The 26,904-nt window shown below is 28.8% G+C and overlaps 4 protein-coding genes across 6 annotated transcripts; 1 reads left to right on the plus strand and 3 right to left on the minus strand.

Annotated features, from left to right (window-relative positions):
- Positions 1-3,002: 3,002 nt before the first annotated feature.
- LOC114177026 (30S ribosomal protein S21, chloroplastic-like) lies at positions 3,003-5,277 on the minus strand. Of its 2 annotated transcripts, XR_003603094.1 has the most exons (3): positions 4,617-5,277; positions 4,312-4,521; positions 3,003-3,620 (listed from the first exon to the last, which is right to left on the minus strand). XR_003603094.1 is itself a non-coding variant. In XM_028062252.1 (2 exons), the coding sequence occupies exons 1-2, from the start codon at positions 4,985-4,987 to the stop codon at positions 4,395-4,397; spliced, it is 498 nt and encodes a 165-aa protein (XP_027918053.1). In that variant the 5' UTR covers positions 4,988-5,276; the 3' UTR covers positions 4,225-4,394. The 2 variants fall into 2 exon arrangements, 1 of the variants encoding a protein (XP_027918053.1); XM_028062252.1 differs by lacking the exon at positions 3,003-3,620 and having other exon boundaries at positions 4,225-4,521; positions 4,617-5,276.
- Positions 5,278-5,643: 366 nt separating this feature from the next.
- Positions 5,644-7,164, plus strand: LOC114179586 (E3 ubiquitin-protein ligase AIRP2-like). 2 transcript variants are annotated; one of them, XM_028065982.1, is made up of 5 exons: positions 5,644-5,847; positions 6,091-6,256; positions 6,350-6,416; positions 6,557-6,767; positions 6,848-7,164. In XM_028065982.1, the coding sequence occupies exons 1-5, from the start codon at positions 5,759-5,761 to the stop codon at positions 7,056-7,058; spliced, it is 744 nt and encodes a 247-aa protein (XP_027921783.1). In that variant the 5' UTR covers positions 5,644-5,758; the 3' UTR covers positions 7,059-7,164. The 2 variants fall into 2 exon arrangements, with proteins under 2 accessions (XP_027921783.1, XP_027921784.1); XM_028065983.1 differs by having other exon boundaries at positions 5,736-5,847; positions 6,078-6,256; positions 6,848-7,064.
- A 3,990-nt stretch (positions 7,165-11,154) lies between these two features.
- On the minus strand, positions 11,155-12,685 carry LOC114176826 (GDSL esterase/lipase At3g48460). Its single transcript, XM_028062006.1, has 2 exons — positions 11,951-12,685; positions 11,155-11,856 (listed from the first exon to the last, which is right to left on the minus strand). Exons 1-2 carry the CDS (start codon positions 12,596-12,598, stop codon positions 11,350-11,352), a joined length of 1,155 nt encoding a protein of 384 aa, XP_027917807.1. The 5' UTR covers positions 12,599-12,685; the 3' UTR covers positions 11,155-11,349.
- Positions 12,686-21,906: 9,221 nt separating this feature from the next.
- LOC114178095 (zinc finger CCCH domain-containing protein 43-like) lies at positions 21,907-26,213 on the minus strand. The gene is made up of 6 exons (XM_028063806.1): positions 25,480-26,213; positions 24,789-24,854; positions 23,882-24,013; positions 23,490-23,762; positions 22,534-22,803; positions 21,907-22,307 (listed from the first exon to the last, which is right to left on the minus strand). Exons 1-6 carry the CDS (start codon positions 25,981-25,983, stop codon positions 22,101-22,103), a joined length of 1,452 nt encoding a protein of 483 aa, XP_027919607.1. The 5' UTR covers positions 25,984-26,213; the 3' UTR covers positions 21,907-22,100.
- Positions 26,214-26,904: the final 691 nt, after the last annotated feature.

A 26,904-nucleotide genomic window follows, 5' to 3' on the forward strand; every position in this document is an offset into this window, starting at 1 on the left:
GTTACTTTTACAAGTTTTTATAAAATTATTTACTTATCTCTTTTTTCTTTTTTTCTCTTACTATTCATCAACAATTATTTTTCTCTTATTTTTTCCGTACATTTTATTTTATTTTTTATAAATATACTTTTATTTTGTTTATTAAATTAATAACATTACAATATTATCAATTATTAATATAATTTAAAAAATGCGTACACACAGGCGCGATAGCGCCTGTGTTTACACTAGTATTCTCAATACATTTACGTCTTCTTTCGATATGAAATATCTCTAATTGTCAACATTATTATTATTATTATTATTATTATTTTGAAACAAAAATAAAATATAAAAATATTATGTTTAGAATGAAGGCATTAATAAACTAACTATGCTAGTTTTTTACTTTGATTTGTTATTCAGTAGCAAATACTTGTGTTATTTGAAATATTAGAGTTCAATAAATTACACTCTTCTTTGTTTATTGGAGTATTCTTAATTATATAGTTTTTCAAAATTAATTGTAGTTTTTTTAACGATAATAGTGTGCTTAAATCTTTCTAGGAGAACATTTTAGTCCAAGCTAAACAAATTCAACAATAAATTTTCAGTTTTATATTCGAAACAATTGCGAGAATTAAATTATTTCAATAGTTAATTAAATGTATAATTAATTATAATTAAAATAAAGTTTTTGTTTAAATAATTTTAGAAGTAATTATTAGGTTTTGATGAAAAATATGAATTTTTGCTCTCTCTTTGGATTTGGAGAAGAACTGTTTATGTAGACAAAAAAGCGAGTATAAATTATGTTTTGATTAAATTATTTCAATAGTTAATTAAATGTATAATTAATTATAATTAAAAACAAGTTTTGATTAAATAAATTTGGAAGTAATTATTTTGTTTTGATGAAAAATATGAACTTTTACTCTCTGTTTGGATTTGGAGAAAAACTATTTATGCGGACGAAAAAGCAAGTATCAATTATATTTGGTTCAAGGAATTTGTAATGATTTGTAAATGAGGATTTGCGGATAACCCTAATCTAATAACACTAGCTGGAGTGAGGAGAAGTAGAGAGAAAACCAAGTCATTCAACTCAAGTTACTTCTTTCTCTATCTAATTTTAATGTATTTATTAATAAAATGTAAATTATGGAAGACTCTGATTTTGTGATTGACTTTGGTTTAAAGAGAGGTTTAAAAGGAGAAAAGTGACGAAGATGAAATATGAATAGAGATGACAAAAATGTTTGTGTTCGCGAAAATTTGTAAATAAAATTTACACGGGAGATAATTAGTACCTACGAGAATTTATTATATGTAGGTAGAGAGTACTTTAATATTTGTTTATAAACAGGTCAGTGATTGCGTGTATCATATTAATCGCAAAAAATTAAAATTAAAATTTAATTTATATTTATCAAGTTAAATTTAATTTAAATTATATTTTATATTTTTATATATTTATATATTTATTTGGGTACCTAGTTTGAAGCTCGCACTTCTCATGCATACTTCATTAATGTTGTTAAGCACTCTTGGTTTGCTTTGATATATGGATGTCCTCAGTATATTTCATGCAATACAAAATCAAACTTCTTCAAAATAATATCAGAACTTAATGAGAAGGTTTTTCATTATTGTAACATATTTGTGATGATCAAATAAAATATTCTTAACAAATGAATTTTAAGATGTAATGTCAATATAGTTAAAAAATTTATAATAATAGTTAGTGCATAGACTTATTATTTAGACGAAACAATTCTAGTTGACATTCAATCCGAGATGGTTGTGTTTGATTTTATTCCGATCGATTCCATAAATCCAAAAGTTGTTTCAACAACAAGACCGTGGCAATACGCTGAAACAAGAGAAGGTTGTGATAATATGGGATACATGAATACATGAAGCCAAGGAGCCTGTGTGTAGAGAGTGATTGCGAGGTTAGCACATTAAATTTATTTTTTCATGTATTATTTGGATTTCATATAGTTATATGATTCAATTCCACATATAATCATTCTTTAACTGCATATAAGCAGGAGTCTCAAGAGGTTCTGCATGCATGATAATGATCTCAATCATATTAAGTTAAATTAGTAATTTAATTTTTATATTTTGACTTTTTATTAAGTTGATCTTTATATTTGTTTTGTACTCTGATAATTTTTTATATTTCAAAAAATTCAATTGATATATTTTTTATTTTTTAGAAAAAAAAAATTAATGTGATCATGTTAAATTGGTGTTAACATTATTTTAGATAATTCCACATATCTAAATCTAGATCTACTATGTGTCAAAGTATAAAGTGATCTTCTACCTTAAAACTCATACAATTTTGACATCTAGTACCTTTTGACACATGATATTTTTCAAACAAGATCAAGATCAATTGAACATAAGTAATCATCTCTATTTAATAAATATCGAAATCCAATTAAATAAAAAATATTAAAACTCAATTAAATAAAAGAAATATAAAGACAAAAATAAATCATATACTTAAACATAGAAACTAAATTATTAATTAAACCTATCTTCAATAAATATTAACTTTATATGGCTTCTCACAAACATGAGATATCCCATAATTCATTTTGTACATATCCGCTCCTTTACTTCCTCACAAATAGACCGAGGCAAAGAGATCACTCTTCCCCACTTCTGTCCGTACAAACAGAAGTTATCCAGATCCAAATATAGTGTAACAGATATTTACTAAGAAAAAAAATATCAGTGTGTATACATTTTTATTGACTTTCTGCGAATTAGCTATTTGCTGGCTTTTACTGACTTTAATTTTATCATTTTTCCTGTCATTGGATCGATTTTCTGCTAATCGATTCTACAGTTTATCTGATCAAACACTTGTCTAGTCCACAGATTTTCCCGGACCTCAGGGAACTGTGCTAAATAAGAAAGATGTGAAATAAACCCACTGTTTTACAATTTTAAGTCAAGGCGTAGATATGACATCAGCTTTCACTTTTGTAATTTATGAACAAGAGATTCAATTAAACTTTATAAGGGTTATTAAAGAATTACATATGTTCATATAATACTGTAACACTTTCTGGTAAGAGAGGCATATCCCCAGCTAATAGCATGGGTCAGCCCTGACTGCACAAATGTAAAAAAAAAAAAAAAAAAAACTTATGCTTGCAAATTTAACTATAAATACAGAAACCGGGTCACAATTTTTGGAGAACTAATGATGGGGACATCAACGTGCATGTTTTATAGACAGAAGCAAGTATTTGTTGCTTCTGTTTTGTAGACAGAAGCAATTATCTCTTGCTTCTGCATTTTCCCCTGTCGCTAATGTGCAAACAAATACAAGCTATATCACACATTTACAGGCTTCAAACGCTCCCAACAGTGAAGTGGCTATTCAAATATTTGTGAGTTCTGGTGACTACATTATCACCATGTCAGTGAGTTAGCTCACTCTGTTAGCCTAAATGCGCAGTTAAATCCCCCTTCTCTATCAAGTATAAATTGACCTCACTCATCATCAAATAATATGAAATTGCATTCTTTGCATATTGGCTCTTTGCCCTCTTTTGGTCTTTCCATCTTCTTTCCCTCCCTTCTTCCTCCCCAACCAGAAATTTTGATTCCTACAACTTCAAATTCGTTTCTAAGAAATTCAGTAAAAGCTACAATATTCATAAAAAAGATGCAAAAACCTCTATCATAATCACTAAAACCATATGTGCCTCCACTATAGGTCCTTTTTCAAAGATTAAGCCTGTGTTTAGATTAAAGTTTGCAAACTTAAGATGAAACTCATTTTACAAAACGAGTTTGTAAAACTAACAGTGGCTGTATTTGGTGTTCAGTTGTAAGCATTCCAAAACCTAGTTTAGAGAAAAGAAACCCAGTTTCATATCTTGTTTTGATTTCTTTGAAAAATATGTTTGCACATTAAAATTTTATCTTAAAACTCAGTTTTGTAAAAGTAGGAATTGGATTGTTTTTGCCAACTCAATTACAAACTTAATTTTGACTCAAACTTAAGTTTACAAACTTCAATCCAAGCATGCACTCCACCTTTACTTCAACTTCAAACTACGTTTCAAGGTCATGTTATTACAATATTCAGTTCAAATCAATCTCAACTGAAAATCAAAGAAGATGTTTTCTTCAGTTTTACCTTTTAAACACCAAAGTTAAAAATTTATATTTATGTACTAGAAAAGTTTGAAACAATGGTACATACCAACTAAGAACAGATGCAATCATTTTTCATACAAGTCTTATCATTTAAAGTCACCTTATCTGTACAAGACCTGTAGAACACAAGGAATCAATTACCTAAGATTGAGGGACTGACATCGAAGTTAATAGAGAGTGTCATATTTTCTATTCTCTGTTTGTTCCTGCACATGAACATCAAGTCAAGTGTATGGAATATCTACCTCAGGTAGTTCCCAATTATCAATACCAGTATCATCATCGTGATCAGCATTCTTTTTCTTTTCAGAATCGTGTTTATTTTGTGCCAAAGCTCTCGACAGTGGCTTCCTGATACAGCATGACATCCATCCGAGCATAAAAAACGTAAATAATTTGATTTCTTAGGAAAAGAAAAGCGAGGGGTTAGAGGTAAAAAGGTGAACCTCTTTCGGTTCCTTCTAGAAGCTTGGCGAGCTTTCCTTTTGATCTTGTCGTGTTTGTTCTCGAAGAACCTTCTACGTCTACACTCCTGAAGCACCCCAGCCTTGAGAACCTCCTTCTTGAAGCGATAAACGATTCTATCTTCGGGCTCGTCATCGCCCACTACGATCTGCACGTTGTACGCTGATTTGAAGTAAAGCGTGTTGGAATGAGAGAGTGCAGGGTATAATATGCCCTTGATTGAAACGCCGCAATCGCACCCAATTGCACGCGGAGATGGTGATGCTGTTGTAGCCATTGGCGAAGCGCATGAGAAGGTTTTGGGAAGGTGAAAGGGTAGTGCAAAAGTGTGGAACATTGTAGAGACAGCCATTGCAGAATTGAGGTCTGGGTTGAGCGTGCCAAGTGTTTGTATGTGCAGTGGGCTCGGGTTTTGGGTCCCACATGTGTCCCCGGCCTTCCAGTGTTGGGCTTTTTCATGAAAAGCTTGTGATGGCTACAGGTATTTGTCGAAACATACAAAAAAAATTCTTGCAGAAATCGAAAATTAAGGAGTCTTTGTGTGAACTTAATACAATATACTTAAGATCTAAATTTATTCTCTGTAGAGATTGATGTGTTAAAGGAAAACATTAAAAGCGATTTCAGAAACTTGTTTTAATCCAAAGAGAAAGTTCCAAAAAACCTATGATATAGGGACAAAAATGATGGTGGTAGTTCAACTGCTGCATTTATTCTTCTGCTGAAAAGAGAGATTCCTTGTTTACAGGTGAAGGCTGGCTAGGACATTATACAGCCCTAAAAAGCCAAACATTGTATACAAGATTTTAGAAAACATCATATTTTGCAATTGTTTGTTGTATTGTTGATTACTTTAAAATATTTTCATTAATTAAAAAGTTGAATTTTGAAAGGAAATGTGAACGTAGAATCTAATTAATGAATGATTGTACTGTTGTGTAGTGTTGGTCAACAAAGCGCCACTGACGTCTTCAAAGGCCTTTTCTCTCTGTCTGTTTATTGGTCAACTAGTTCCAACTCCCAACAATTTTCCATCCCATTTTTCTTTGTTCTATGACTCCATTTATTCTCCACTTTCCTTTCTCTCTATTCACCCTGAAGATCATAGTTCCTACTTTCACCAATGCAGTATTACCAAATACTTCATTCAGCACCCTCTTTCATGGATTTTCTCAAGGAACTTGAGACTGATATTCAACATGCCAATGTGCTGTAAGTTCTACTCTTTCTTTATTTCTTATTCTGTTGATTTGGTTGAGCAAGGGTTCATTTGTGTGAACTAGTGCAACTGATATTCTGTCAGATATGTGCACCTTCAACATGCCTCTTAAGTAGTATATTCACAATTTGGATTCTCAAACTCAATCTGTGTGAATTTCTCATTAGGATACAACCAAAATAGTTACTAATTTGTCTTGAAAAGTTAAGTGAAACTTAAATAGTTACTAATTGCAGGGCAGCTTCCATTCCAAGGGTTAGTAATGGCGGGGATTACCTGCAAATGAAGTTAGTATACAGTGAACTGGTACAGATTTTTCTGTTTTTGTTTCAATGGATGGATTATCCATGCTCCTGTCTACCTTCTACTCATTATAATCTTTTCCGTGTAGTTGTGTATAAGGTTAGTGTAATAGTGTCTCTCCCTTTCTTTTTTTCTATGCTGAATTGTTCTTCTTTCTTCGATTTCCTCATTTTTTATGTTTTTCTGTTTTAGGTGCACACTAATGGAAAGTCAGATATGTATTCAAGTGGAAGGAAAGCAACCATAAGGGAGTTCTACAGTAAGTACTAACCCTTTCTTCACTTGTATTCATTGTGTTCATGACTTACTGCATATTTGTCCTGAAATACTTTATGTAATAAAAATTTGATCTCCATTTTTGTGCTTAAGTTTCATTCATTAATCTACAAATACATGCAGGTGTTATATTACCTTCACTCCAACGACTTCATGGTGATTTGGTAGAAGCTAAGATTGCTGAAGAAAATGATCACAACTACACGGAAAATGATCAGAACTCAGATTTGGAGTTGGAGAGAGAGCATGAGTGTGGCATTTGCTTAGAATGTACCACGAAAATGGTTTTGCCTAATTGCTGCCATGCAATGTGTATAAATTGTTACAATGACTGGTAATCACAAACCCATTTCCCCTTGAATGTTAACCTATTCTTGACAGTTACTATATATGTTTTATGGCTTTATGGTGCAGGAACACAAGGTCAGAATCGTGTCCATTTTGCCGGAGAAGCTTAAAGAGAGTGAATTCTGGGGATTTGTGGGTTCTAACATGTCGTAGAGATGTGATTGATATGCAAACTATAAACAGAGAAGATGTGTTGCGTCTTTATCTCTTTGTGAATAATCTTCCCCATTGTACTCCTGATGCTCTTTTCCTTATGTACTATGAGTACTTAATTTAGTTCAACACAAAAATGTTAAACATCTGTTTGTACAAAATTTCATTATGTTGTCGTTCACTCACTTATTATTGCACTATTGTTGCATGAATGATATTATTGTGTTTATCTATCTTACGAGTAACAGACCGAGATTTTAATTTTGTATATTTTTTAAATAAAATAAATTGTATTTTAGAAGTTGAGATTCAAAAGATCACATGATTGGTAGTGGGAAAGCCAAGCCACAATCATACAAATGGATCAAAGATATTACTATCCATAGAAGTGTTTCTGAATTTATTTATTATAAATCTTAGTGGGACAAAAAAAATACTTGCCAATTTTTTATTTTATTTTTTATCAAAAAGGGACAATTCTCTTCTTAAAAAAAAACTTAATATATTTTTGTGTAAAATTTGTATCTCATCTCGATAAAAAGAGATGGTATATTTATATCTATTTCCGTAGTGTCTTAAATATTAATTAAATATTTTTTTTTATAAAAATACATAAAAAATATGATATTAAAAAAATCAATACAAAAAACATAATTTTTGTAATAACAAAATGAAAAATAAAATTATAATTATATAAATTATTAAATGATAGTTTCATAAATATCAATTGATTATAGAAACAAATAAACAAGTATAAATAATTTAAATTTTATGAGAATTATATCTATCATTTTTACAAATATTAAAGGAAAAATTTAAAATAAATGAAATTAAAAATTAAAGAAAAAATATTAGATTACTTAGTTATTCAATTAAAAACCCCAAATTAAGAATAAGATATTCTTACATAGCAAAAATAAAATAAAAACATTAGAAAAAGCAAATAATAAAATCTATTAGTATTTTTTTTGGGTAATTTAAAATGAAAAAATATATTAAAATAATAACAAAACATGTAGCTCATGTCAATATAAATATTATCAAGTAGTGATTTATTCTCCATACCTATTTTCTTCTAACACTTTTTTAGAATTAAAATTGTCTGCCCCGAACAAATACTAACTTGATAATAAATCCCATCCATTATAATTGCATTCCCACTTTACTAAATAAAATAGAAATATCATTTATGCAGAAAAAAAAAATATTATATAAATTATACATATTACAAGAAAAGCTACCCTTGTTTCCAATAAAAATTCAATTTCTTATAAATCAATACTTTTCTGGTATGATTGTGAAGTGGAGAGGTAAGAAAAATCTCTGTAACTACTAAATAATAAATAATAAAGTGAGATGTCTATAATTTGTTGCTAATTTATTTGATGATGACAAGTCATTTCCATTTTGGGACCGGGTATTGGAATGTCCGTATTTTATTATTAAAAAATTATATTTGGACTCTTATTTCTTTATTTGTTTTTTATGTTGTTTTGATTTTTTAAAGAATCGATGAATGATTCATATTAAACCACATTAATAAATAAAGATGGAAATAAAAAAATGAAATGTCTTATTATTAGAGTAATAATTAATGTTTTAAACAACTGTTAAGTCTTCTAATTCGTGAATATGTGCTTAATATTATCAAACATCATTAAATCGAGTCTCAGTATGAAGTTGTGTTAAATATTTTGAAAAAATTATTACTTATAGTAATTTTATTAATTATCGTTATTATTATTTTCTTCATATTATTCGTATTGTTACAATATAATAGTAATAATAATAATTAACTATGTGGTTTAAAAAAAGTAATAAAAAAAGTAAGTTAGCTAATTTTTATAATTTTTTTAAATGATATTGACATTTCTTTAATCTTAGCTTTAATAATGATCATTCATTTAATTTTTGTGTGAATTCAAAATATTTTGTGATATTTAAGAGTTTTCCTATAAATATGGGACAAAAGAGAAGTGGAATTGTAGAAGAGAATCATGCCTGGGAAGTTTACAAATCAATACCTTTATTGTGAATTTTTTACCAATGAATTGAGACATTGAATTTCTTTATATAAGCAAAATCATCTCATGAGGCATTATAGTGAATCAAGAATTGATAAGTATTTTTTTCATATATAATTTTGTCCACGAATCGAAATATCTAATTTTGCTATTAGATTTTCGTTTTTCACTATATTGAAATTTTAAAGGAAACATTGTCGTTTTGGTGTTTTTTTAAAAACATCATGTAAGTATAAATGACAAATTATATATCTGTATAATTAAGTAATAGTGAAACCCATAGTGTATCAACCAAATCGTAATTATTCAAAGGATTAGTGGAATAATAAGTGAATAAGAATATTTAATTAGAAAATAACTTATCCAAAGTTAGATAAAGAGAAATTATATAACCTATAAATCAATGTAAGTTTAATGAAAAAGAAAACAAAATCTTTAGAAGTTAAAAATGATATAAAACTTTAAATAAATTAGAGGTTCAATTTATATCTCTCCTCATTGAAGACAAATCCCAAAACAGGACCAAACACCTCAAATAAAAAAAAAAAAAAGAGTAAAGGAAAACATCATTGAAAGTATAATTTTCTAATAAAAGCGATTATATAAAACTTTTAGAAGGTATCTTATAGTAAGGAGGGGAAATATATTACATGTAAATTTTCTCATTTGAGCAAGAACAAATTGGTGCTATTTTCTAATTAAATTAAAAGTTTTATTTTGATAATTTATATTTTACTAATACATTATATTTTACCATGTGAAAATAACATTACACTTATTACTTTATATAAGCTTCTTTTTCCAATTAACCATAAAAATTTTGCAATTATCAATAAAATTTTAACGAAAAAAATAAATTTATTGGTAAAATAAAATTCATTGACGAATTTTAGAATTTCAATTATTGATAAAAATATTCGCTAAAGATAAATAAGACGCTAACATTTGTCAATTAATTAAAATTTGTATTATCAATGAACATTTTCTCTGGTAATTTATCTGTTAGTAAATTTTACAAGAAAACTTCATCTTTAATTTATGATTTTTATTATTGATGGATTTGTACAGTCGATAAAATAATGTCATATCCCTTGCTTTGGATTTTAACCAATTAACGTAAGATTCGTCGATAATTATATATGAATATAAAAAGAAAGGGAGGAGGAGGAAGAGAAGAACTTGAAAGTAATAGGGGTGACACGATGATAATCTAGCGACAATACAATAGAGGAGGAGGAAGAGAAAAAAGAGAAGACGAAGAAGAAAAAAAAAGGTGAAGAAAAAATAAGAAACAAAGAAAGAAAAAATAAATAAGAGAAGGACCTAAATGTAATATTTATTGATGAATTTTATCAACGACTAAAATTTTTCAGTAATTGTCAACAAATATTAATAAATAGATTTAGATTATCAACGATTATTGACGAAGTTTTAATTCGACAATAAACTTTATCAATAAATATTTTATCATCAATTTTTTTATCATCCATGATCTATCAATACACCGAAATTACTGACAAATTTTTGTTATTACCTATTAATTTTCTCATCGAAAATTAATAATTTCATAGAGTGTGCAGCACAATATGTAGACGAAATCATAATCATCTCATCACCTTCTTATTTTATAAATTTTTAATCTGATTTCAAATTCTAATCACTTCATTGAAAACACTAACCGAAAAAAAAAATTATCAAATATAAAGAATATTGCATTATTCATTTACAAACACATATCCTTTATTATTATTATAACAAGACTATATATTATTATTATTATGACCGTATACTTAGGTTAGTATTAAATGTGTGAAAATTTGTTAAGAGTATTTGGTTTGGTTTCATATGCTCAATTTTCAATTATATTTCTTTTCCAAGGAAAGGAAGCGATAACTGTCCACAACCACCAGCATGTGCTAATTACTATATATTAATCATGCTCTCCACACTTCAAATAGACTTGGAAGGAATCCAGCTTAATATTGCATGAATTTACTGCTACGCGTATGTGGTCCATTAATACTATTCTAGATTCTTCATCTTTAATTCCTTTAACCACTCCCAAGGGACCTACCCTCATTCATTTCCAAGATCATAAGTCGATTCATTTTTCTTAGACCAACACCACTTATTGCTGCTCAATTCACACCATCTATTATACATATATACAAAGAAATCTAACCAGCACAATTTGAATCCCAGATGAAGAATATAATAATACAAATAAAACATAACATATACTCCTTTGAACTTCTCATATATGATGCAGTGGACACAAAGTTCTGTCAAAACAAATAAAACCTAATTCCCTCACTCATAGATACATAATAATCAGATGCATCAAAGCATTTAGGGCAAGCAAATCCCAAACATTATTCATGGCTGAAGCATTCACCCCGCCCTCTCTTTCTTTGCCAACATAAAATTAAAGGGAGGTTGGGTGAAGTTTCCTTGCAGAAACATGCTAGAAATAACTTTATACATGGCCTCAGTGAGGTGAACACCATCCCAATTTATGAACTCAGAAGGGTTTGTGCAGGCAGTGGCGTTAGGTGTGCCACACGTGCCGAACACACTGAAGCTGTAAGGTGGTTCTCCTGATCCACAACAAACATTGAACACTTCTTTGAATCCATACTTGGTCGGATTCTTCATCACAGTGCGGTATGCGTTGAAGTAATCAGCATAAAGTATGACAGCTTCTGGGTACTGTTTCCTAAATTCCTCTAGTTTGTTTTGCAGTACAAGGTTGTGGTAATTGCTTTGGTTGTTCACACTTTTCACACACCCAAGCTCATCCCTGTCATCAGGAGGAGCCAGATACATGGTCAATGTCAAACACCCAGTAAGAGGTAAACCCTGCACAACTAGGTATTTCGCACCCTTCTCTAGCAATGCCTGCAAAATCACAACTTTAAAGGTTTACAACATCATAGATCATGAAGACGAAAAATCAGAAAACAAAAGCAAAAGCAGTGTAATTATTTATTACCTGTAATGCTCCTGAGACACTACTGATTGCAAGCTTTCTTATGGTATCATCTGAGACGGTAGATCCGAGAGTGTAGGCGTAGTCGTTGACACCAATCTCCCCAAACCAAAATAGAGTATCGTCAAAGTCTTTGCAATTTAATTCTTCACATTCGCGGCTTTCCAAATACCTGTTGAACCATATCATCTGAGTTTGGATGGACTGGGGAGTGATGTCAAGGGAGAGGTTGTTCCTGACAAAGAACAAGTGGTTTATGGCGGTGGAACCGGCGACGGCAAAGTTAACACCGAAAGTGTCGTTGGGTTTGCGGTGGCGATAAGGGGGCAAGTAAGGCAGCGAAAGATCTTCGGCGACGAAGTCAATGACAAGCCTTCCATCGGAGTACCTGTTGGTGGAGTGGTTGAAGAAAGTGGTGCCGTAGGGAGAGTTTGAGACATGGCCAAAGCCACTTGGACCTTCTGCGTTCTTGGTGTTGCCTGTGTCAGTAAAAGAATCCCCAAAGGCATAAACCCTCTTAAAGGGTCTTGTCCTTCCTTCCTCAGATGCTGCTGCTGCTGTTGCAGAAGAAGCTGACAGAATTGAGGACAGTGTGCAGATGGTAATGAGGAGGATGGTAGAAGAAGACATGGATGTCACAGAAGAACCCATTTCAGAAGGGTACCTTAATTATCACACAAGAGTATAGATCCCACTCTGCTAGAGTTTCATCTTATATATATATAACAGTTCATTACCTTAAAAGGTTTAAGATTCAACCATTTTCTCAAATATATATATATATATATATATATATATATATATATATATATATATATATATATATAATTTGACTCTATTTTATGTGAAAGCAGAAAAAAGAACTATTTTTTTTTTATAAAAATTAAAATTATTTTTTATAAGAACCTATTAAGTTTATGTCACACCATTGTTTTTATAAAAATACTTTCGCTTGATGACTTAATTTTAATGAAAGATAAAATATAGGCACGATTCAAATCGTATTTTACATTAACACGTTCTCATATTAATTTGTTGTTCTTTTTAATTAATTTAGTGTAGTGCGTTAAGATTCAAAATTCAATTTAAATATGTTTACAGTAAATAAATAAGATGATATATTTAATGCAAGACAAACACTGTTTTTGAATAGTATTTGACTTGTAATTTCATAAATTGCTTACAATTGAAGCTAAAAGTAAAAATTCAAGCTTATAAAGTTAAGATTATTCAATCACTTTATTATTCTGAGTAAAACATCTTAAAAACTAAGATTTTAGATTTGATGTTTTGTTAACGAAAATACTTAAACCTCAAACTCAAAACTACTAATTAAGTGTCAAACAACTTTATATTAATCTATCGATACATTAATGATTTAGATTAAATCATTTATTGTTTAAAATAAAAAATGAAAATAAATAAAATCATTTCTAAACGTTCTCTTATGAAAGTTTTTCATTAAATAATTGATTTTGATATTTATTTTCTTAGAATTCTACTTGACATAACCTTTTTTTTTCTAAAAAGAAGAAAAATCAAAGATAGCTCCGATTAAATAAAAAGGTCCTGAAAATAAAGATAAAAATTTGGTTAAAAAATTAAAATTTAAAAAATAAGGATAATTATTTTTGAAAAGTAAAATGTAGAAAATGAAAAATCCATAGTCGTATTTTGAAGACTAAATTTGTTCCTGAATTGACTTTGGCCCATACTCTTATGATTCTCATGCACCGTCCTGACGTGTAGATCTAATACCGCTCTTACATTAATACTTCTGCTTAGAGGTAGCTGGGAACCTACACTTCTTCACCACACATAATTTTCTTCTATTTTATTAAACAAAATTTTCACACATAAAATTAAGTTCAAATTATAACTTTATATAATAACATGAATAAAAGTTTACTGACAAGTACTACTTTTGAAAAATATAGGTTAAAAATTAATACAAGTAAAAGTGCATTATTAGCATTAAATAGCCGTCTATTCTAAAATTTCAATAATACTTTCCATAAATATATTGGGGGAGGAGATGAAAAAAACATTTTTTTTAAATGATTGAAATTGTAATTACTGAGACACAATTGAATGAGTTGTCCCCACATAACCAACCCCTTTGACGGTGAGTTTATGAAATTAAAAAGGCTATAGAAGGTATAGTATAAGTAAATACGTGAGCTATTATCTTTTGTTACTTTGTTGTGTCTTTCATTAATAGCCACCAACCACCATTGTCTTCTTGCTCCACTCATTCTTTCTTAAGACAATTTTTTTTTTTTTTTCGTGAGACTCTACCAAATAACACATAAGAGTGTTCTAAAGTACAGCTACTAGAATTAAAGTTCTGATAAAATCTTGGTGAATGATTTCAAACAGATTAATTACAGAGTTAACGAGTTCATAATGACTGAAATTTAAGATTTTTATTCTTATTATAAAAGAAGTCTTATATACAAACTCAACCCTAGAAGGTTATTAAGTTTTTTTAACATATATTTTTAACAAGGGAGTTTATTTATGGATCTCATGAGTGTTAATATTTTTCTTTCTTTCAAAGAGGTTTAATTAGAGTGATGTATCTTGACCAAAATTTTTAAAACGGTTAAAATACTATATTTAAAATTTATATATTTAATATTGTCACTAATAAAAAAAATTATATATGATTTAGTATTCACATCTCCTTATATGTTTCTGTTTAAAAAAATTATAGTTTTAAATATTTCTATATTTAAGAACATTTTCCTGTAATAGGTTTCAAATAATTAATATAAAACTTCCACCAATACTTCTTTGAATCTTAAAGAAATGTTTCTCTAATTCAATAATTAGATCTTTAGTAAAAAATTGTTCCTCTAATTCAATAATTAAATTTTTAATATCTTGAAAATATGTGAAGAGGTAAATATGTATTGTTTTCATTTTTACGATTATCTTTCCTTTGCCACTTAAAAAAATGAATTTATATTTTATTCTTCATCAATATCATTCTTTTAAATTTAAGACTGAAAAATAATTTATCAAAATCTAATCGAAAATTGAGAGACCTAATTAATAAAAGAAAAATATATGATAATTAAGTTACAAATAAAAAAAGATTATGAAAAAACATATGATACATAACATTTCCTTTTATATTCATAAGAAAATAACCGTTAAATATGTTTTTGGTACCCTTAACTTTAAGTTAAAATTAAAATTAGTCCCGTTTCAAAAATTTTGTCCAATCTAGTCATTCAATTTTAGAAATGTGTGAATTTAATCAATTTAACTAAATTTTGTTAAGTTTATTTAACATTTCAAACACGTTTCTCAGTTAACATTGAAGCGGAAATATGTTAAACCAGTGTAATCAACAAATGCTAATATGAAACACGTTTAAAACGTAAAAAAAATTTAACAAAATTTGGTTAAAAGGACAAAATCTACACATTTTGAAAGTTTAGAAACTAAATTGCACCAAAGTTTCGATGAAAAACTAATTCCAATTTTCACTAAAAGTTATGACGGGCAAAAGTATATTTAATCCAAAAAATAAATATACAAAAAAAAACTCATGAGATGAAAAAAGATATTAAATATCAAATATTAAACTAATATTTATTATCAAAAGACAAGAAAAAGTTATCTTTATTATCTTAAAAGAAGAGAACTAGTTAGAAATGAGAACAAAAAGAATGAATTTGTGTCTAACTATCAGCATAGTTCTAAAGTCAATAATAAAATGTTAAATATTTTGTCAAAATATTTATTTAGTTTTTAATGAATGCTGATATTTTATTTTGTATTAAGTTGGGATGAAAGAGAGAAGAGAGAAGAGAAGAGAGTGAAGAATAAAACTTATAAAATATATGATGAGAGGTTTAGAGACATTTTTTTCTTAAAATACTTGGACCGTTTGATTTATTATATATGTTGTGTCACATTTAGCTAGACAAAGGTTGTTTTTAAATATCTCTTTACAAAATTATTTATTTGTTTGTGGAAGATATTGATAAAAAAAAGTATATTAAAAGTACATGTTTCATAAGCGGTATTAAATATACTAATTCTGGAAATGATCAAGATAGCTAACCAATATATATATATATATATATATATATATATATATATATATATATAGCTAGTTTTTAATAAAAAAATGAAAATCGACATTATTAAACGTATATCATTTGTGAAAAGAGAGATTCAATCTAACTAATTATTAAATACATATGACTAAATTATTAAAACCTAATATACTCCTAATTAATACTATAGTCAGTCACTAACTTCTAATGAGATACTCCTAACATTTTAATCATATATACATTGGCTAGTGAAACATTAATTGTTATAAAAACTTTTTCTGGCCATTTTTTCTAGCTAATGTCAAAAGTTTCCTAAGCGTAGATTTCATGTGAAATAATTGTTTTTAAGAAAAAATATTTTTAATAATTTATGACTAATCCATTATTGAGAAAAATAGTGAATAAATAATATTTTAATTTATAAATCAAATTATAACCATATTAACTTATATAAATATAAATTTTAAATAGGTAAAAAATCGATTCCTGCATTTGAGATATATATAAATAATAAAATGTTTATATTTTTATAAAGTTATAAAGTACATAATTATAATTATTAACAAAAATATGTTAATTATAAAATAGATGCGATATCTCTTTTATTGTTTGCACTAATTCTCTCGTAGTAAAAGCCTGATGTGTTAATCCAACTACATATATGTTAATTAGTTCCGTTGTTTCTTTATATCTGTCTCAATTCTGGAAAAGTATTATTATTTTCTACGAAATGTGAAACGAGATTGAATAAAATGTAAACAAATGCCAGAGATAGTCTTATAAATATATATATATATATATATATATATATATATATATAATTTTGCAGTGAATACCTAAAGAACATCGTCCCAAATTTTGTCTCGTGTCTTTTGAAGACAGTTAATTGTAAATTATTGTTTTATTTTATTACACCTTATTTTTTAAAATAAAATATATAATGTAATTAAGACATTTTATACTATTATTAAAATCGATTAGAAGTTTCACATTAACTATAAATTGATTATAGAGAAAATAAATTTATAATATATAAGTGAATGCAAATCTTACCTTATAAATCTATTTTATGAATTGAATTAAATTTAAAATTCATATTTTAATTTAACATCAAAATCATCTAAAATCTATTTTAACGATATTTATTATTTATTGAACTTATCGTATTACTTTTCATCAAACTATCATTCATAAATAATCTAACGTTTAAAATTATATGTCCATGTGTATTAGATATCTCACATCTACAAAACACAAGATAAATTTATAGTATATATAAATAGATATAGATCTTATTTTATAAGTTTATTTTGTTAGTTAAATTAAATTTACGATACATGATATTTTTTTAAGAAAATTACTTATAATAAATTTATTATTTTTACACCAAACACTTTAAAAGTTATATAAGCAATGGTTTTGAATCAATAATTATATAGAAAAGTTACACAAACAAAATAAAGAGTTCATCTCTTTGTCTTTTTTGATCAATTGGAATATAGTTCTTTTTCTTGTAGAAGAGGAAACCAGTGAAACATAGTTTAAAGATGTGTAAATAGTTTATACAGAAACTGAAAAAAATAAAAAAAGGGAAAGAGAATGAATGAGGAAATAAGGGATTGGAATTTGATTCCAAATTGATATGTATGAAGTTGTGAGAATGTATGATGTCCACGTGGGGGGAGTAATGGCAACCACAAACCTTAAATATTGTGATGAAAATTGTTGTCATAAACAGTTAGGTGGTTTGAGCTTTCAAAGCTTCGTGGTTAAGTTAGGTTGGCTTATGTTTTATGGCTCTGTGTTCTTCAACCTAAATATACACTTGTAGCAATGGCGCAGTCCCTACTGCCCCAAAACACTTTATTGTTATAGCCAAAGAAAAATATAGTGACGGTTAGAGTGAAAACCTAACTAATAATAATAAATGAAAAATATTATTTTTGTCTATTTTTTTTCTAAAAATTAATAATTATTAATATACTGAGAAGATATACAACACCAATGAGATATGAGTTTAACTCACATATAAGAAATTGACAATATTTCTAACCCAAAATCTTATAATAATAAATTTATGAATTTTCATCTTTATGGTGCTCAACTTTCACATCTTTACTTAATGTAAGACTTAAGCTTACTTGGATCTCAACGACTTTTAATTACACATCACTTTTGTTTAATTTTTACAAATTTTATCACTTATTTTGTGCAATGTACAACTGCTATCCTTTTCAATAACGTAAAACAAGTCATGAGTATCATGGATTTTTCTCAAGCAACAAAAAGTTGGTTAAAGTTATGGGGAATTAAAAATGAAAGATCTAAGTGTTTGGAAAAATATAGGGAAAAAATTATAGAATTTTAAAAAATATAAGTGTTGGGTGGATGAAAATAACATGTCTTGAAAAGTTCCAATTTGTCTAGGATAATCAAGGGGTGGGTATTAGTAACTATATAATGAACTCTAAGTCTGTTCCTTAGTCTAAGATACATTTAGTTAGTGTTTGATTTTCTTTATCTCTCTTGTAGTAGAGTGTTGTAAGATGTAGTTAAATTATTGCTATGGAGAGTGTGTGTACTTTCATGATTTTATTTTATTTTATTTCTCTAATAATAGAATGATTCTCGGAGATTTTTTTCGACAATAAAAAACAAAATTAAGAATTTTTTATTTGATATTTAGCCTTTAACAACAATCTTTTCCATTTAATGTAGTGTTAATGGCTTGGTCATAGTTATTTCTTCTCTTCTAGTTTTATTTTCACTTTTGTATTTTTTAGTGCCATGATGAACTAAACCTTTATTTTCTAGTCTAAGTAATCGAATCACTATCACAGTTTTCTATGGCTTCTCACGATTTTTCGGTAGCAATTCCATCAATATTTCTGTCTTTATCTCTATCCATTTTTAGGCATGTTGTTAAGACATGTTATCCAGATGAGAGAAAATATGGACATTGTAACAATTATTTGAGTAGCAAATGTTTTTGAGCAACCTTCACTGTAATAAGATAAACCAAAAAGCCTAACTTTACTTTTTCTCGTATTACATCCATGCAATAGAGAGCTATCTCTATTTTCAGTCTAGAAACGTACTTTCTTGTACTTTGTGCGACTTTGGTTTTAGTAAGTGCATATTTCACTGACTTTTCATGGAGCTCATATATATGCTTTAAGTTTATATTCTCGGAACATATATATTATATATAGTAAGAGTGTACAATCTTATGCATATGAAATACTATATGTTTAATTCAATGTTGGTTTATGTAAGGTTTCACCCAGAGAATCGGTAATATTTTTAAGTAAAAACTTATTTCTTTGTTAGTTTTAACTTAAACTTAATGAGAGTTCTAAAAGATATACCTAAAACAATAATTATAGTCGTGCTTGTGTTATCACTTATTATCTTTGAATAATAAATTTTATAAATTTTCAAAAAAAAAACTAGGATTTAGCGTGTCAAAAGTCAATGCTAACAAGAAAGAGTTATTGTTGAATAGTTCTTATAATAACATATCTGTGACTTTAAGATCGATTCTAACTAACATTCACTGATTTGTCACTAATTTTTAAATTTATTTTTTAATTAAAAAGTTCAATTGACCAACTTTAAAACATTTTTATTATATTTAGTATTAGTTTAATTTGCGTTGTGCTTGGCCAACGCTAATGATAATAACTTTTAAAAAATTTGTACAACATCTCTGGATTCAAATAACATAAAAAAAAAACTATATGAATTAAGGATATGAGTGTAAATGAAAAAAAAAATTAAATGAAGAAAATGAATATAAACGAGAGAGGTGAGAAGAAAAATGTTGATAAATAAGATAAGAAAAAAAATGTGTAGATGAATGAGATATGTGTGAAAAAAAAAGATGATAACAAATGAGATAAACATGAATAAAAAGATGAGCGTTGGTGAAAGAGATGAGTGCTGATAAAAGATATGAGTGTATGAAAAAGATAAGTGTAATTATATTTATAAGAAAAATAAGAAAAAAAAATTATGAATGATAATATTTGTCATCTTTAAATTTGAAGAAAAAATACATATTTATTTTTAATATGTATTTTATTTAGTATTTTCTAAATTGATTCTGATACAAATATTTATTTAATAACAAAAATTAAAAACATTTTTTTTCGATTTGTTTCAAACAATTAATTATTTACATCGTATTAAAGTAGGTTAAGCCGATATTAATATCAATAACGATGCTAATATTTAGAAATTAAATTGATTTTTCTTGCGGTGCTTAAAATATTTAAAATTGTCAAGTAGGTTAAGTCTGATTTTATTAAATTGTCAAGAATAATAATTTAAAAAACAAATCTTGTAATAAACCATGGAATAGTAAACCAATCAAAAACTTACAAATGTTGAAAAATGTATGAGTTCAAACATTTTTTAAATATAAATTTAGATAAAAGAAAACAAGTGAAAAGCTAAAATCCCTTCGTTTACTGATGCATTAATGAATTTTATCGTTTGTTAACGAATAATATATTTAGATAATACTTATTTCATCATTTTATTATGGCAAGAAAATATTTTACCGTTGAGTAAAATGAAAAGAGAAATGTGTAATAATTATTGTAAAAAGTACAAATTTGTTCCACAACACATAAAAGCTAATTTAAAATTAAAACAGATTACATTTGTTGAGATTATTTGTAGGTACTGTTTGAAGACTTGTAGTCATATCAATCGTCAAAAACTGTGGCTTTGTCAGCAAAATTGAATTGTCACTGATGTAACTTTTTTTTAACTTTTATCTACCTTAAAGCCAAATCTATTACAGAAATAGCACAAGAAAAAAAAAAATATATATATATATATATTTAAATTATTAAAAAATAGGTATATTCTTTTAATGAAATCATATATAACTTATTTCGAATAAAAAGAAAGAAAATGTAATATAATATGTTTTTGTCATTTTTATTTATATTCTAGTTTACTGGAATATAAAATCTAAATGGACTTAGAGGTAAGTCAGACTCTTGCTTAGCAATTAAAGAAGAGAAACATAGAGAACTACATATTTATTCCATTAAAATTTTTAATTATTTGCGACAACATTAAAAAAAATGTTATTTTCAGGGTCTAATAACATCTATGATAACATTTAACTTATTTACTAAAAATTATGTTATCTAATTATGTATTTTAAACTTCAATATTGGTATTTTATTTCTATTTGTACTAAAATGTTAACTAACTCTTATTATCTAATTCTTACGTAATATGATCTGAGCTAAAGTTATCGTTTTTCACTTTACAATTAAGCTTTGCAATTGTACTTTTGATTTTTTTTTTTCCTAAAACAATAGTGAATCTACCCAATACGTCTCTTTCAAATCCACAAGTTACTTACTAATTTAACATAAATTTAGATAAAAGAAAACAAGTGAAAACCTAAAAAATGGTTAGAATTAAGCATACAAATATTTTAGAGCCATGTTAAATTAAACTGGGTCTAGACGTACACAGTATTAGGAATTAAGGTTGTGATTGATTGAGAGAAAAAAAAAACATGGTGTATAATTTCTTTAAAAAAAGTGAGAAGAATAAAATGTTTAGTTAAAAAAAAAACGAGATGGAGAGAAATAAAAAATAAGTAAAAAATGTAAGATATAAAGTTTAAAGAATTCTAGTAGGAATACAACTTACTTTTTAATCATTTTTCTATTTCATTTTTATTAAAGATCCAAACCATAAATCTAGCTAAAACTAATAAACTATCATGTTAAAATAGAAACTTCAAAACGAAATAGACAAACGTAAAATAAGAAAGCCCACAACAACAACCATTTCAAACCACACTAATTATAATCCAACACTTATCCAAAAGAGAGAAACAAACCAAAAATATAAGATAATCTACACATGCAAATGTTACTTGTGATAAATACATATAAACTGTTTGACATATATATGTTGGTATTCTTTGCAATGCTTGTGCTGCATTGGACTTGGACAGTGCTAGAAAAAAAGTTAAATAAATTTATCATGTTTAAGAAGAAAACTACAGATTTGGTGATAGCTAGAGAAGATCCTCAAAGACATGTTTACACAGATTGCTGAATTGTTACATCAGTTTCACTTGTACTTTCACCTATCCCAGCCACCACCTCAACACTAGCTGAATTTGAGTATGGCTGGTCACCAAGTCCAGACATCATTAAGGGCTGCAAGTTTATTGGGTGGTCAAACTTACAAGCTGGTCCAAATTTGCAAATTCCATAGCGACTGTAATGGGAGCAGACACTTTGGTCCTGCATTTCATCACAAATAAAATTCACATTAAATAACAGAAACTACCCAATCAAGCTTGTAGTCCCATTTGACTAAACAAATTAAAGGATATATCTTTTCAGAATCAGAAACACAATCATCTCTAGGTAACAATGCCATGCTTATTCCATATATTTTAGATTTAACACAACCACAGGCTAAACAAAAGAAAATAAATCTTCCAGCTTTTCAGATATAAAACCTTACCGGTCTCAAAGGAAGACCCTTGTCACTGAGGTTGCATGGAGGTAATCTTGCAATCCGGTTCTTTGGATGGTGAAATTTACAATTAGATTTGAACTTGCAATCCCCAGTTTTTAAGAAGTAGCTACATTCAGGTTCACCGGGCCTTTCTGGAAACTCTTCAACGGATATCTGCTTTTGATGGTGCAAGTAAACATTTGTATCGACTGTTGGGTTGTTCAAGACAAATGTAGAAGGTGGATGCATGTTTCTCTCAGGTAGGTAGACAGATGCCTTTACAAACAACAAATGGGTGAATTTAATGGGAAAACAACCATTTGCATGAGTTCATCTGACAGAATAGTTCGTTAACTAAGGTAAAGGAACAAAGACCACTCAGGTCTTGCATTGCATACCAACGAAAAAATAATAACAGACACTAGGAAGGAAGGGAAATGGGGCTGTAGAATGATCACAAGAAATCTAAAGATTACATGCCATAATCATATTTTGACTCTTAAGGATCGGTAATAGGTGCAACTTCAAATTCACTTCTAGCCATAAAGCCAAACATACATTGCTTAATATGCATGATTCTTCAATATGTTTGCACGTGAAAAAATAGGTCACACCAGATCAACAAAACTGCACATTCTAAATCATAAGAACTATTTTTGTACTAATTGATTTGGGTATATATCACTCAAACCTCAAATGGCTTAATATTTATTTTATTCCAGTATTCAGTGTACTTATAACAAAACATGTAAATTAATGATAAGTCTGCAATAGTCAACAAGTGACAATGACATAATCTCACAATTTACAAAGTTATTTAAAAAACATAAGGAAACCAATGACAGGACAATATAAATTTGCAAAAAGGAAAAGTAAAAGTGAACGCAACAATGCCAGAGTATCTGCAGCAACAGAGAATTAACCTTGCCAGATGCTTATTGGTATTGAATCTATCTATTTACCTGGTATCCATTCCAGTCAGAACTTTGGGTAGAAACTCCTTGAGTAGGTGAAAGCATCATTGGCACAAAAGGAGATGCTTCGTTTAATGATCTTGGAGAAGACCAGGAGGGTACAGATGGTCGTGATACACCTTGTAATGACATAGGCCCTCCATTACCAAACCCTGAAGGAGGATCACATCCTCCAACTGTAGGGTCAGGATGGTTGAACTTGCAGTTTGCTCCAAATTTACAAGAGCCAGTGCGCATGTAATAGGGGCACTCCCTCTCCCCCTATCATGAAACATGACCTTATTAATATCTAAGAAACAACTATTTCAGAAGACTGCAGAAAGAGACAGACATCACACACATATATATCTTTTGTTATAGGAAAGTAACTAAAATTGTACCTGACGAATAGGCAGGCCAAGAAAGTTAAGTTCAAAAACTGGTACTGGTGCTGGTGTTGTTGAAATTTTTCCTCTTGTGTGGTTATATTTACAAGATTTGCCAAACTTACAACCCCCAGATCTTTGATAATACTGCCATAAGATCAGGACAAAAATTGTTATGAACATGTCATGAATGGTGAAATTTTCTGATTTTACATGGTTTGAGCAAGAGAAAAATCATACACAAACTTGCTTTTCTCCATAAGCTGCTTTTGAAGTTCCAATAATTTTTTCAACCGAACAGTTGATATCATTTGCTTATAACTTTTTTATCCATTCATTTAAATAAAATTAATATCATTGTCATCATTTTGCTAGGGTAAAATAATGCAAAAGAGAAAGAGCTAAATCAACAAAAATGCCACAAAAATAAACCAAACCATCCATCTTGACAGACATTTCACTGTTTTCCCTGTCCTTGTCTAATGTAAACTATGAAGATAGCATACATCATCACAATCCAAAAACAAGTAATCAAAACAGACATATATTAAATCTCAGCCACAGAAAATATATATTGAAAAAAGAATTCTGATATAGAATACAATCTATATACATTACCGAACTGACATCCCACAAGTCCAGAAATTACAGAATATGACATCACCCAAAATTGAACATATAGCATATAAATGATCAATGATCTCAATGTTGCGGAAGGAAATGAAAAATATAAATTATAAATTAGGTTGAATCACCTTGATTTGACCTTACAGTGACTTACACACAATCTTCCATGGCAATTCAAATAGCTGGAGGAACTTGTATTTAAATAATTACAATATGAACATTAAAAGTCAAAATAATGCAGAAATGACAGACGTGAGAATTAAAATTTGCTTAGAAGCATAATTGTGAAAATAACCTTGCATTCTGTTGTGCTTGATCTGTCTGTAGATTCTTCTCTTTCACCCGCCTTCTCTCTAACAGCCTTTGTTGATCGTTAAAACATCCACACAAAGAACAGTATTTTAAGAAGTGAACATTGTACAATAAATTTCCAGGCAGAAAATGGTGAAGAGAACCTCATTGATATATTGACATACTCAATCACCAACACCTTATTAAGTCTGAAGAAGTAATAAAGGTGACCTCACAAAAATAGGCAAATTTTGAAGCCTTAATAAGTCATTTTAGCAAAGCTATAGAGTAAAAAGACCGACCAAAACAGACACATTAAAAAATCATAAAAGCAAATTACCAAAAATAGCACTGCCCCCAAAAATTACAGTTCAATATCAAGTATCTACCAGCCACGATGTAACAGTTCTGACCATTTACCAGTCACTTCAATCAAAAGTATACCTTCACCAAAGGCAAACTATCTTGTTCTCAATCCAGCACCACAGATAATACAATGTCACCGTAAAGGAATCCTTGGAGAAAAGATAACCTTTACACAAGTGAACTGTTCTAAAGCTTAACCTCCAACAATGCAATATTGATCACTACCAGATATCAATGCAAACAAACCAATCATACAAAAACAAAAGCATCGCTAACAAACATAACATCTAAATGAGGCATACATAGAAGAAGAAAGGCACAAGAAGTACCTGGGTTTTCCTCCTAATAGGGTGATTAAACTTGCAGTTAAACCCAAACTTGCAATTCCCAGTTTTCATATAAAATGCACAATCCTCAGCTTCGGGCCTCAAAGGGTAGTGGTGAGTTACATCACTGTTTCTCTCTTCCCTGTGCTCCTCTCCATCATCACCATGAACATCACCAATACCAACACCATCTTCATCAGCATCAACACCCAGTTCCTCATCCCAACTATTTGTCTCCGAACCCCTACTATCTGCATCACCCTTAGCGGTTTCTTCGTCGCAAACTCCTCCACGGTCGTTCAAGTCGGAAACTTTGTCCTCAGTTTCATCCTCACCCTTCAAATCCAACTTGCTGTGAAGCTCCCCAGACAGTATCTCATGCTCCGCCGCGTGATTGAGATCTGACGGTTGAGGAGGAGGAGAGGGAGGGGGAGAAGAAGCCCCCAATTGGGGATCTTCGCCATTGGAAATGGAAAGTGGCGCAGAATCGGATTCAGAGCCTTCCATTCTCCCTCCACATTTCAAACCCTAATAACAGAAGGTGGTTTTTGTTCAAAAGAAGAAAAGAAAGGGAATAAGTCGCAGAGAGAGAGAGCAGAAGAGAAAGGAGGAGGAAAAAGGTTGCGTTTTTATATGAGGGGAATCAAAAACCAGAAGCAGTGTGTGAGTGAAGGAGTGAGTGTGAACATAAAAAGAGAGAAAAAAAAGTGTCCTACTTTGTAATGTTGATGTGCTGTGTACTGTTTTGGAAACCACACTGCCCTCTATTTTATTTTACTTTCTTGTTAATAAAAGACAACTTTATTTAGATTCTCATCACGTTATAATTATGAAGTTTTTACATGTTTTTTTGTTTTTGATTAATATATGATTTGAGAATTTGGTTGATTTTCTTTCTAGTAGAATTCTTTTACCATGTTTTCTTTTTCCTTCTACAAGATTCAAACATCGATAATGTTTAACGATTGTAAAAATATGTCTGCGAGTCAGGATAAGGAAGAAAAATGATAAAAATGGAAGAAAAAAAATTAAAGAAATTATAATGTTTATTTTGTTTATAAATAATGGGTCTTTACATGTGGAAAATGTGAGAATGTATGATGTATGATTACTACATCAATATTTTCTTTTGGGTCGAAGTTAAAATAAAAGGTGTCAGTTTAACGTCCAAAACAATGGAAGAATCTTTCAATTTGGCCTCTTTTTTTTTTTTTTTTTTTCTGGAAGTATTTGCCAATTGTAAATAAAAGAAAATCCATGGGTGGATTTTTGGTCTAAATTCATAGTGGCTTCAACAGAAGTAACATCCAACTCAGTTTTTTTTTTTCATACTTCACTTCTTTGTATTATAAAGTCAAGCATGTCATTATTAAATTATACGATTTTTTTCAATACAATAATATTAATCATTATTATTTTGGTTGTAGG

This window comes from Vigna unguiculata, chromosome 3 (assembly GCF_004118075.2).
Source record: "Vigna unguiculata cultivar IT97K-499-35 chromosome 3, ASM411807v1, whole genome shotgun sequence".
Classification (NCBI taxonomy): Eukaryota; Viridiplantae; Streptophyta; class Magnoliopsida; order Fabales; family Fabaceae; genus Vigna; species Vigna unguiculata.

Excerpts from the sequence above, each read along its gene's own strand:
- LOC114177026 (XM_028062252.1), bottom strand. The coding sequence starts at position 4,987 with ATGGCTGTCTCTACAATGTTCCACACTTTTGCACTACCCTTTCACCTT. Across the intron at positions 4,522-4,616 it reads TCTAGAAGGAACCGAAAGAG|GAAGCCACTGTCGAGAGCTT; the intron begins GTTCACCTTTTT and ends ATGCTGTATCAG.
- LOC114178095 (XM_028063806.1), bottom strand. The coding sequence starts at position 25,983 with ATGGAAGGCTCTGAATCCGATTCTGCGCCACTTTCCATTTCCAATGGC. Across the intron at positions 24,855-25,479 it reads CTATTAGGAGGAAAACCCAG|GCTGTTAGAGAGAAGGCGGG; the intron begins GTACTTCTTGTG and ends CGATCAACAAAG. Across the intron at positions 22,308-22,533 it reads AGGGTCTTCCTTTGAGACCG|GACCAAAGTGTCTGCTCCCA; the intron begins GTAAGGTTTTAT and ends GATGAAATGCAG.
- LOC114176826 (XM_028062006.1), bottom strand. The coding sequence starts at position 12,598 with ATGGGTTCTTCTGTGACATCCATGTCTTCTTCTACCATCCTCCTCATT. Across the intron at positions 11,857-11,950 it reads GTGTCTCAGGAGCATTACAG|GCATTGCTAGAGAAGGGTGC; the intron begins GTAATAAATAAT and ends GTGATTTTGCAG.
- LOC114179586 (XM_028065982.1), top strand. The coding sequence starts at position 5,759 with ATGCAGTATTACCAAATACTTCATTCAGCACCCTCTTTCATGGATTTT. Across the intron at positions 5,848-6,090 it reads ATTCAACATGCCAATGTGCT|GGCAGCTTCCATTCCAAGGG; the intron begins GTAAGTTCTACT and ends TACTAATTGCAG. Across the intron at positions 6,257-6,349 it reads TCCGTGTAGTTGTGTATAAG|GTGCACACTAATGGAAAGTC; the intron begins GTTAGTGTAATA and ends TTTCTGTTTTAG.